Source organism: Mustelus asterias, chromosome 27, assembly GCF_964213995.1.
Source record: "Mustelus asterias chromosome 27, sMusAst1.hap1.1, whole genome shotgun sequence".
In the NCBI taxonomy this organism is placed as follows: Eukaryota; Metazoa; Chordata; class Chondrichthyes; order Carcharhiniformes; family Triakidae; genus Mustelus; species Mustelus asterias.
Genome location: NC_135827.1, coordinates 23,937,054 through 23,949,330, shown reverse-complemented (window position 1 = coordinate 23,949,330; position 12,277 = coordinate 23,937,054). Strand labels below are relative to the sequence as shown.

General features: G+C 40.0%; 1 protein-coding gene across 10 annotated transcripts in view; it reads right to left on the bottom strand.

Annotated features, from left to right (window-relative positions):
* LOC144479872 (neural cell adhesion molecule 1-like) overlaps positions 1 to 12,277 on the bottom strand; it is a 525,390-nt gene that overhangs the window by 157,730 nt on the left and 355,383 nt on the right. For 6 of the 10 annotated variants that reach the window (XM_078198891.1, XM_078198893.1, XM_078198899.1 and 3 more), the window contains exon 9: positions 8,516 to 8,545. The exons of the other annotated variants lie outside the window; for them this stretch is intronic. In XM_078198891.1, coding sequence (XP_078055017.1) covers positions 8,516 to 8,545 — 30 coding nt within the window. The remainder of the gene's footprint in view (positions 1 to 8,515; positions 8,546 to 12,277) is intronic. 10 annotated transcript variants of the gene reach the window in all.

The window sequence follows — 12,277 nt, the reverse complement described above, 5'->3', positions numbered from 1 at the left end:
TCTCATCTGATGTTGCTGGTAGCTGGTTTTGCTGTTTGAAACAGGTTAATGGAAGCTCAAGGACTACAGGTCGACAGATCACTAGGTATGGATTCAGAACAGAGCTGTAATATTCACATCGAGTGTGCTATCATTTATCTACAATGCTGCTGTCCAGAAACTGGGAATATTCTCAGGTTGATTCTTGAAATGCTAGGGATCAGCTAGTTGAGATGGAGTCTTGTTCAGGATATTATTTTATTCTTCATTATTAAAGTTTTTTTTTAAAGAGTTTATTTATCAGTGTCACAAGTAGGTTTACATTAACACTGCAATGAAGTTACTGTGAAAATCCCCTAGTTGCCACACTCACATGCCTGTTCGGGTACACTGAAGGAGAATTTAGCATGGCCAATGCACCTGACCAGCAAGTCTTTGGGACTGTGGGAGGAAACTGGATCACCTGGAGGAAACCCACACAGACACGGGGAGAATGTGAAGACTCTGCACAGACAGTGACCCAAGCCAGGAGTCGAACCTAGGTCCCTGGCGCTGTGAGGCAGCAGTGCTAACCACTGTGCCACCGTGCTGCCCTCCAATGCCACAAAAGCTATTGCACAATCAGTTGCCTCGTTCACAATGGAGTGGCTTGCTGGACCATTTCAGAAGGAAGTAAGAGTCAATCATATTGCTGTGAATCTGGAGTCGCATATCGGTCAAACCAGGAAAGGAGGGTTGATTTGCTTCCCTCGCAGGTTAAAGAACCAGATGGGTTTTCATAACAACCTATGGTTACATAGTCACTATTACATACATTCGCTTTTATTCCAGAATTAATTAACAGAAATTAAATCCCAGAGTGGCTTCATGGTGGGATTTGAGCTCAGTGACTGACTCCCAACATTTCAAGGTTAAACCTGAGGTGATGTCTGGTTTCTGGACAGCAGCATTGCAGATTAGTGACAGCACAATTCTTCATTTGAATGTAACAGCTGTGATCTGAATTCATATCCAGTCATCTGCAGACTGCAGTCTTTGGACGTGAGTTAACCTGGCTCCATCAGTGAAGTCAACTTGTGGTGTCATCAGATAAGATGCTCAAATTCACTTCATCGTGAATGGGTACAAGCACAGACACACACTAAATAAGGTTGACTTTTACACAATGCTACCATTCTCTTAAATCAGTCAGTTTTCACCTGGAAGGAGTTGTGCTTAGCATTGGAGATTACCCCAAATGTTGTGTTCTTATGGTTGACGTATGGAAATGGATGTACTGACAATGGATAAGTGCTATATCTTTCTAACTGTGCCCAGGCAAACCACTAGGAAAACCAGCAACTGCATAAAATTTAAGATTTCTGGCAAAATAAATGAACCTGCCAGCTTTCCAGTTCATCAGTAACTGTGGAACGCAGGGGGCTGCAGTGCTTTGTCTAATATTGGCAAATCACCTCGTCTCCCTGGAGTAACTTAATCAACAAACAGAATGTCGCAGTCTATTTCATATCCACAGGCAGAACAGTGGAGGCACTGATCAGTCATGAACAAGCTGGTTCACAACTATCACATCCTAGGTAAGGTGGAAGTACATTCCCCACTGTTACTCAAAATCATCTTCAGTATGCAAATGTAGCAAGTATCTGCTTTCCTTGGCGACAACAGGCCAATTTTCGAGGAGGCAGCTCAACTTACAGATGCCTTTAAAAACAATGGACAGGATCTGATTCAGGGATTTCCAACCCCATTCCCACACGGGTAATTTTCCGCAATGTGCAGTAAGAATATGAGTGGAGAGCTCCGACTTGCAAGCCCAACAGAGTCGGTTCCATTGTGGGGTTCGGCATTTCATACTCCCCCCAGTAATATTTGTGGGGGCAAACCAGCTTCTCAAGGACACGCCGGCAGCTGATTCGTCCATCCGCCCACAGTTGATAGTTCCCGGCACAGTATTTAAATACCGGTCCAGCACACTCACATCACTTTCTGCAGCCCACCTATCTTCACCAGACTGTGCAGCATTTCAGCAACCTAAAGGTGAAGGCTAGCAGCCTCAAGAAGTAGTACGTTCCTTGATTCAACCCCTTCCTCCCCCCCTCCCCCACTCCCCGGGCCCATCACCTACGAAGCACCCACTGCGTGCTTGGACCTCTACCCACTGCCTCTGGAGTCTTCATCCATCCCCTTACAGTAAATGATGTGGTACTACGTTGACCCCATTATTTGTGAACTTTTCACGCAGGCTTTAAAAAAGTATGTGTCAAAGGTCTTACCTATGCCCCCTCCCTATCAGGCTTTCAGCATTGAAGCATTGTGCAATATAAGAATGGCAAATCTTGAAATGCATTGAAACACCCATTCAAAAATTGCCTTGGAAAATAACTGTTGCTCTTATAAAGGCATCAATCAGACAAAGCCATTACAGTGTCAATAAAAGCAGTTTTACATCACTTCACACCTTTTTATCTCATCTAAATAAAACATACAGCCATTGAAAAAAAATCAAGTAAAGAATAAATTATAACCTCATAATTATGTCAAAAATCAAACAATCCACTTCAGTTTGTCAAAATAGACCCCACTGAGTTAATCCTTGGATCCATGGAGCTCAGCCAAGCATTCATAATGAGGCCTTCTGGAGAAACAGATGTCTGGCCATCTATTTCTATTGAAATTGTTCACAGAAGGCAAGCTCCAGGAACAGCATCTCATTTGGCACTCTATAATGTTATAGACATAAAACTGAGTCTAACAATTTTAGAGTTTTTGGTTCTTTTTGTTGTTGGTTCATTGTTTTCTCCTTTATACTTCATTCCTTCACTTTGCATTAGGATGGAGCCTATCCAGCTACTCACACCTCATCTGGGCACATCTTTGGTTTCTTTATTTCACCCATTATTACTTTCTTTTGTTTTTGTACCATGAAACCTTTGTCATTTAATTTCTCTTGCCTTCCACCCTATAACTAACATGCTGATTTGTTCTTCCTTCCTCCTTTCGCTTCCTCATAACTAATTCCATGTCTATCCCTCCTCAGTTCTGATGAAGGGTCATCAACCTTAAATGTTAACTGTTTCCCTCCACTGATACTGCCCAACTTGTTGAAAACATGCAGACATACTTTTGTATCAAGTTCCTTATTTTCCCATGTCAGTGTTAAAAATGGCCAACATTCAGAAAAATAGCCCTCCAACATCCTATGCCTTCATAATTTTGTTCTCATCTGGTGAAAATCAAATCTATTTTACAAGAAAAATATTACCAATTGTGGGTTTTAATATTTTGTAAGCTCGGTAGTGCTTTTTAAAGAATTAGCAAAACAATTAGGTAACAATGTCAAATGTAACAATGAGGTAACAAAACAGGGACATTTTCTCAATTCCTTTCAATGATACTCGAGGAGTTACGTTAAATTCAACCAGTGGGAAAAAATGCATGGGCTTGCAACTCCCCTGAACTTCAGCTGCTAACCACACTAAAGTTGACATGGTCCTCTAGCTAACGTGCCAATCACAGTTGCCCAAGTCACCAGTGGCACATCTACAGCACATGCTTTCCTCAACACACTTCCTACAGTAGACTATGTTACTGGTTCTGAGATTTCAGGTCTTAGGTGGCAATTGGAAGGTTTCCACTTAACAAATGGACCTTACAAAGAAAGGTACAGCACAGGAACAGGCTCTTCAGCCCACCAAGCCTGCACTGAGACATGACAACTTTCTAAACTAAAGACCTTTTGCCTCTGCTTGGTCCGCATCCCTCTATTCCCTGCCTATTCAAGATTTTATTTTTCTAAACAGGTTTGTTCTGGTGTGATTCCTCTGATTTTCAGCCACCTTACATTAGTTAACAATAAAATTAGGAGTGAAATTACTACTTATGTTGTGTTGCTTTAAACTGGAACATAATTGGAACATAAAACATTTTTGGAAATATCAGAGTTGTTGGTACCACAAACTGCCAGCAAAGTCTTCGATTTTATACAAATGAAAGACTTTAATCAATATGCTCCATCACCTTTGCTCTTTTAAGAAGGCTTTTTAAAAATTCTGTGACACTTTTCATTCCCCTTAATGAATTATTAAAGAGACACCACTCCTATTCAATGCCAATGAATATTTCAAATTATACTTTTTCAAAGTCTGTTTGCCTTTTGCATCAGGTTTTAGCATAGATTTCTAACCCATGTCAACAGTGACACTGAAATCTAATGTCTCTATTTAGAGATGTCTACTTTCAGATGATGTTATCAAGGCCTGCCCTGCCAATCACTTAACCGTACTCCTTTCTGGACTGAATTATCTATCTTTATGTCCATGTATAAGCCAATAGAGAACACAATTTAAATAGTTGAGGCAACGCTTGGAGGAAGGAGGAGGAAAGTATGTATCTATTAAGAACTAAAAGACTACCTCTGATATCAAACAAATATTTTCAAAAAGATATGAAGCTTGGGCAGCATAAATAAAGAACACTAGTTAATGCCACTAATGAAATAAACTTGTTATCGAATGTGCCCTCCAAACTAATTGACTAATGACCAATAAAAAAACTGAATAGATTTTCATCACCACATCATTCTATAAAACAGGTCTGTTCAATCAAATCATTTTGAGGTCATTTGAAACCTCAGTTCACAAGAATACCATTTATTTAGTTATGGTGGCAGTTTTAGCTCTTGTAAGAGCCTGAATTTATCAGTTGCCAATTTAGCCAACTATTAGACAGTAAATTAAATTAGAATGTTCATCCATTCCTGTAGCTCAAATTTATTTTTATGTATTTAGATTTATCTCAGTCTATTTCATGCCTTTTTCTTTTTAACACATGCAGATAGTTCCTATTTTAAAATCACAAAGATGCAATACAACATTAAACACTAAACACATTTCTCAATAATGCCACACCTTCCAATCTGTGCAAAAAATCAATTTACATTTTTGCTGTTCAATGTACTCCAATGTTTCGAAGGAGTTGGGAAAATTGCATGGTTGCTACATTTTTAAAATTAAATACTTTGCTGTGCAAAATTCAAATCAACCTCCGCGTGAATTAAGAAATGAAAGCTTGACTCACAGAAAAACGCATTGCGGCACACAAAAACCAGAAACCTCAGGAGTGACACAAGAGTAAGTAGGAAATGTGTTCTCAATTAATCTGCATGTGGACTGTCAATAATGGATTGCCATTGAGAAGACAAATTTGCATTTAAAATTAACAACATAAACCATTCAAACAACTGAAAATACAAAATCAGATAGGTATATAAAATGATCCTTGTCGAACCTTTCAAATTTTATATATATATACAAAATTTGAACTTACCTATTATATATCTGCTAATAATTCTTTGAAAGAAACTTAGCAATTCTTGCCATTGTGAGAAACAAAACATTGCTGAATTTTTTCCACGTGCTATGAAATTTATATTTGCAAGCAGATGCTTGCAAATGCTACATCATGGCATAGTGGTTAGCACTGCTGCCTCACAGCACCAGAGACCTGGGTTCAATTCTGGTTTGGGTCACTGTCTGTGCGGAGTTTGCACATTCTCCCTGTGTCTGCTTGGGTTTCCTCCGGGTGCTTCAGTTTTGGCACGGTAGCGCAGTGGTTAGCACTGCTGCTTCACAGCTCCAGGGTTCCGGGTTCGATTCCCGGCTCGGGTCACTGTCTGTGTGGAGTTTGCACATTCTCCTCGTGTCTGCATGGGTTTCCTCCGGGTGCTCCGGTTTCCTCCCACAGTCCAAAGATGTGCGGGTTAGGTTGATTGGCCAGGTTAAAAATTGCCCCTTAGAATCCTAAAATGTGTAGGTTAGAGGGATTAGTGGGTAAATATGTGGGGGTAGGGCCTGGGTGGGATTGTGGTCGGTGCAGACTCGATGGGCCGAATGGCCTACTTCTGCACTGTAGGGTTTCTATGATTCTATGATTTTCTATGATTCAGATTGAAAATTTTTGTAACCCTCACCACATAAATACATGGGTGAAGTATTTATCCTTTTCACTCAGAGACAGTTAAGTGTATTATTTTACCAAGGGCACAAATGAAGTCAAAGAATGACACTTGAGCGTAGTGGAATTCTACATTCCTTTGTTCTAAAATTCAGACTTTTTTTTTCTCCCATTCACAGAATCTATTAAGTATGATTCTGGAGTTCCTCAAGGAAAAGGTACTGGCAAGATTCTCTATCGGGTCAAACTCTGAATAACAGGTCACATGAACCATGGCCAAATGGTGACTCTACAATGTTGCAGGGTGGTGGCCTTCGAAAGACAACAAGGAGCACTGCATGGCCACAGTATAGAGCTTGTTAAGGGTTCTACTCAATGTGGCAAGGAGGTTAACTGAGCGCCCAACCTGCTCTGCCATCTGTGCGTATGTCACTGTGTCAACATAATGTGGTTAAACTATACAATGTCACTGACAGTTGAAGCAACTTCAAAAAGCATGTAAGTGTCATCACTGAGCACACCTTGGCCGTGTGCTACTGATAGTGAAGTGTCAGCACTTGTCAACCATGGCTGACCTGGCATATTTATAATCAGAAACTTCATTAGCATTGTTAATGATAAACTTTAAATTGGAAAGTACTTACCAGGAGAAGAAGATTCTCTGGAAGTAAATCGGATGCATAAAATCATTGTATTTGTTTGGCCAACCGAGACCTCTCTTAGGAACTATCTGTCTGCTGAATATTTTCTTGAATTATACTTGTAGCTTAAGAACATGTTTGAATATATTGATAAATTTCTTAGAAGTCCCTTGTATTGCTCAGCAAGTTAGAAAATATGTTTTTTTTCTTGAGACAAGCTGTTCCGAACTTTTCAACGGCCTTGTGCTTTGGGGAAAACTTACTCGTTGCCAAAAATACTTGTTTGAATATGATACGCAGTTTCACTAAAGCCTGTACGACTTCTCTTTTCTTTTGCCAATATGCTAATTCACAAAGGCCGAGTCATTGATGTTTATATGCTGAAGCAGTTAAACGGATAACACCTGATTAAGTGTCTTAATTTATTGCCAGATGAAATTAAGATGAAGTGGATCAAAATATTACAGGAAAAAAATGTTCAAATTCCCTTTGCATTTGACAGACTGAATATCGGCTGAAATAAGTCACCAAAGTGCACTGCTATACCAAGACACCATGGCTGGAATTTTACCGCCTCGCCTGCCCCAGGATCGTGGCGGATGAGGCTTGCAGAACGGCATTCTCCATTGGCCTCGGGTAGGCGAGGTGGTAAAATTCCGGTGCATGTTATGGAATGATGGATAAGGTTAGCATAGATCATTCTGAATCTTGGCCACAACACTTTGCAGAGCATACTGTATCGAAGTTGTGTTTTCTAATAAGTACAGAAACAAATTAGTGGTCCGATTATCCTTGTCCGCTCTCAGGCACACCCCATAAGAGTCAATAAATAGTGAATTATTATACACGAAACTTGGCATTGTCTTGGGAGTAGCATTCTGTCTGTTCTCACAGCTAGAAAGAAATACGTACCATTCGGATGAATTTCAACTGCTGCTCTAAAATGTTTTTTTCCAAAATGCCAAGTTAATTTGCTTAAAATAGTATATTATCCTCGAAATACCACGCTGTTCATTGAACACTGAAAGTTTACCATTTTTGCACAATATGGTAGAACTTCAAAGTGTTATTCCCATAATTAACAGAAAACAAATCGGAAACAGAGAGTTTAAGCATGAGCCAACCTAGCCAGTGGCTAGCACTGATGCTTCACCGTGCCAGGGACCCAGGTTTGATTCCCGGCTTGAGTCACTGTCTGTGCGGGGTCTGCACATTCTCCCCGTGTCTGTGTGGGTTTCCTCCAGGTGCTCTGGTTTCCTCCCACAGTCTGAAAGACGTGCCGGTTAGGTGCAGTAGTCATGCTAAATTCTCCCTCAGTGTACATGAACAGGGACCGAAATGGGGCGACTGGAGGATTTTCACAATAACTTCATTGCACTGTTAATGTAAGCCTACTTGTGATACTAATAAATAAACTTTAACTTTAACCTTATATGGTGGCTAGTTACTTGATCATTTGTAAAACAGATTTTTATAGTATATAAATATATACACGCATTTCATAGATGCATATTTCATCATAAAGCTCAAAGATAGGTTAAGCAAAATGATACAAATACATTTACCTGTCTCAATATGTATATGTGTTTTTAAAAGTAACCAAGTGTAGGGGATTAGAATGAAAAAGCCCTTTCGTTAATAAATGACAAGCCCAGTCAGAAATAAATCGTAGCATTTTAAAGATGGAAAATATGGCACCTGGAGTAGCATATCCCTCATTTTCTTTTAAAATATACAAGTCTTTCAGCAACACTATCACATGTGAAAGTCTGCCTGATATTTTAAGCTTCCAATGCTTTAAATGCTATCAATTAGTAACCTCTTCCCCATTATAATCTGTATAGAAAAGGTTAGTTTGGTTAATTTTAGTGACTATTTTGTAAACTCGCTCTCAGTGCTTGTTAAGAGAGTTAGAGAGTTTGGCTACGGGTAAGTAGCCATACCTTTAGCGTCACGGGCCGTGTCCATGAAGCCTGGAGAAAACAAACATGAAACAAAAGTACTTTAGATATGTTAACAATATGCACAGCCAGCTACATGTGTTACATTTAAAGATGCTTTGTGCAGGCAATAACGTCTATAAAGGAGATGCAAATACAGTGGAACCTCATTACTGAAAAAAAGGTGATAAGTCCTCACCACAAAGTTTTTTTCCCTTGGTCTTGGCAGTAATTCCATTAAGATCAGTAAAGATGCCCAAACCTTGGAAAATAAATAGCGTGTGCAATAACTAGGCTCAATTGGAGTAATAAAAAGTTTATTTAACATTTGAAATTCAGTTAGTTTTCAAAAAAAGATTTTATAGGATTTTGCAATGATATGTTTTTAAGAATCATAAGAAATTAAGCTGCTTCCACAGTTGTTAGAATTTGTCCCATAATGTACACATGGGGCGCGATCTTATCGACTGTTCGTGCCACGCTTCCACTGCAGCGAAGTCAGAGAATTTGGCGCCCAGCCAAATTTCCGTTCACTGCAGTGGGATGAGCTCTGATGAAGAGTCATCCAGACTCAAAACGTTGGCTCTTTTCTCTCTCCCCAGATGCTATCAGACGTGCTGAGATTTTCCAGCATTTTCTGCTTTTGTTTCAGATTCCGGCATCCGCAATATTTTGCTTTTATCTTAGTGGGAAAATCCTGTCGGCATGAACGGTCATAACACTCCGGCCGTGAACTTTACTTCCAAATCTCTCTGCAGAACTACATACTGGGATGGAAGATGTAACTCGAAGGCAGCCCCTTGATTGTTAAGCAGAAGCTACAAAATGGGTTGACAGTAACGGTTAATATAAGGTCAGGCAATTTACTGGCATTCTTTTTCGGACATGCCAAGAATGCTAGGAATGCAATAATATGTCAGCTACCAATGAAAGGCTGTTGGTTGACAATTGCATAGCAGCCATTTTCCAAGGGAAACAAATTAGGTGAGGAGGAAGAACAGCAGTCATTGAGGGGAGGGGGGGGGGGGGGGGGCGCGGTTATGGGTGTCAGAGATGTAATTGTAAAAAGGCAGAGTTTTCTGAATTTCCTTTCATGTTTATACAACTGCTCTCCTTCAGCATCCAAACCTAATGTAGATGAAAGGTGGAGGGCTAATGAACTGAGAACACAACAGGTAGTCAGCCCCATGCACTAACTGCCTACACTGCAGCATGCTTTGCATCTTGGGCATTTTATAAGCTTCCAATGTGTTATTTTCTGGGCAGCAACATATCGGGCAACTCGTCATCGAATTCTTGTCCTCGCAATCTGTATATAGTTTACATACAATGTTAAAGTGAATTTTGCTACTTCCAAAGAAGAATCAGCTAGAAACCACAAACTATACAAATTATTTAGCAGCTTCTGCTTTTCTTGATCATAAAGACAGACAAGAAAACATACACCTACCAATGTTAATCTACTTTAATGTTCTGGGAAAACTAGTGTGAAGGCTTTTTAAAACTTTTTTAAAAATTCACTCATGGGACATGGGCATCGCAGGCTAGCCAACATTTATTGCCCATCCCGAGTTGCCCGAGGGCAGTTGAGAGTTAACCACACACACATTGCTGTGATTCTGGAGTCACATGTAGGCCAGACCTGGTAAGGACAGCAGATTTCCCTCCCTAAAAGACATTAGTGACAATGGTTTCATGGTCATCATTAGATTCTTAATTCCAGATATTTTTTATTGAATTCAAGTTCCGCCATCTGCCATGTGGGGATTCGAACCCGGGTTTCCAGAACATTCGCTGAGCTTCTGGATTAAATAGTCTAGCGATAATATCACTAGGCCACTGCCTCCCCCTAAGGCTATTGTGATGGCCACTTTAACTGATTTTGTGCGATGTTATCACCAGTCACAAACTGTGCAGTTGGAGCTTTATTAAAAGGTTCAAGTTTCTAATTTTTTCGATTGCTTAAAAAAAACTTGTCAGTCCAATGCATACTGTTGGTGGCCAGGCAAATTGCAACACTCATTACTGCTTAGGTCAATGCGTGAATATTTGCTATTTGGAACCATGGGATAAAAATAGCTTTTGTGTTTCCCCAGCCAATTTCCTTTCAGTACAGCTGGCAGAAAATCTGCTTTCATCCGCTCAAGGGAAAATCAGAACAGATATTTCAACGGGGCTAATTTAGGGACTATAATAAACAAGCTATTGAAGTTATTACAATCTCAGCGTTTTAAGCAATGGGAAAAGTAATCTATAATAAGACTAATGTCTAGCAACACATTAGTGCCTATCGAGACAGTAGATGGAGTCTATTATTTTTTTTGGCAAGACAATGAAGTGCTATTTATCAGCACACAAATAAGCATTGGGGACAATTTTACCGAGGTGGGGGTGAGGAAATTTGGGCAGGGTATTTAATGAGCAGCCAATCCACTGCAGCCAGTTTGCCACAACAGATGAAAATTATTCTCTTTCCCCATGGATTAACTGAATTTGGAAGGTGTGCTTCATTTACCGTGGAAATATATAAATAAACAAAATGCTACTTTATATGTGCTCATGCACTCGAGTGGTGCAGAGCCGCTCGCTGCTGAAGTGTGCAATTCCCATTAATTGTTTCTGTCACTGCGGAACATCAGGCTAAAAACTCAAAAGAGTCTTCACAGAAACTGGTGATATTTGGTCGAATTTAACAGATTTAAAATAAGTCATAAGAATGCAGATCCCTGAAATAAGCAATTCCTGAGTGAGCAATTTTGTCAGTGGCAGTGAGGCTACACATCAACCAATCACAGTGCACTCAGAATAATGAACCGCTAATGCTTCTCAAGCAGCTAACCAGCCATGCAAACACCATAAATGTCAGAAAAACTTTGTACATCAAGCTGTTGGATTCGTGCATAGCAAATCTCAATTTGCCCCCAAGGCATTGCTTATGTTGATCCTGGCATTTCTATTCTGGAATCGTACAAGAACGATATGTTTTGACACTGGCAGCAGCGTTATCGACTCACTTTTTGATGTTTTAATTTTTAAGCTGCATCATCTACTAGTTAGCAAAACCGTTACTTCCATTTGAGCTGAAAGTAATGAGTAATGGTACCTTTTAGGGAGTACTGTACCACTGCAAATTAAAAGAAAGCTTCATACAGTTTGGAAAATGTTGAACTTATTGTTCTCCTGATTAATGATATCCGGTCACAAGAACGAAAAAAATAGGAGTAGGAGCAGTCCACATGGTCTCTCCAGCTCTGACAAAGGGTCCTCTAGATTCGAAACGTTGACTCTATTCTCTCTCCACAGATGCTGTCAGACCTGCTGGGATTTTCCAGCATTTTCTGTTTTTGTCTCAGATTCCAGCATCTGCAGTATTTTGCCTTTAACATTGTCCCTCAAACCTGCTTTGCCATTTAATAAGATGATAGCTGAACGTATACATCAACTCCACTTTCCTGCCTCATCTCTATATCCCTTGATCTATCTAGCGAAAAAAAAACTATCAATCCTTGGTCATGAATATAATCAAGAATTGAGCATCCACAGTTGAATCTTATCCTGAGATGATGACACTCGGTTCTAGAATCTCCAGTGAGGGCAAACAATCTCACACCACCCATTCTGTCAACCATTTTAGTAAGACCACCTCTCGTTCTTCTAAATACCACACACTATTGGGCTACTCTACTCACTCTCTCCTCAGTGATTCTTAGATGAGAGGAAAACAGAAAATGCTGGAAAATCTCAGCATGTCTGACAGCACCTGTG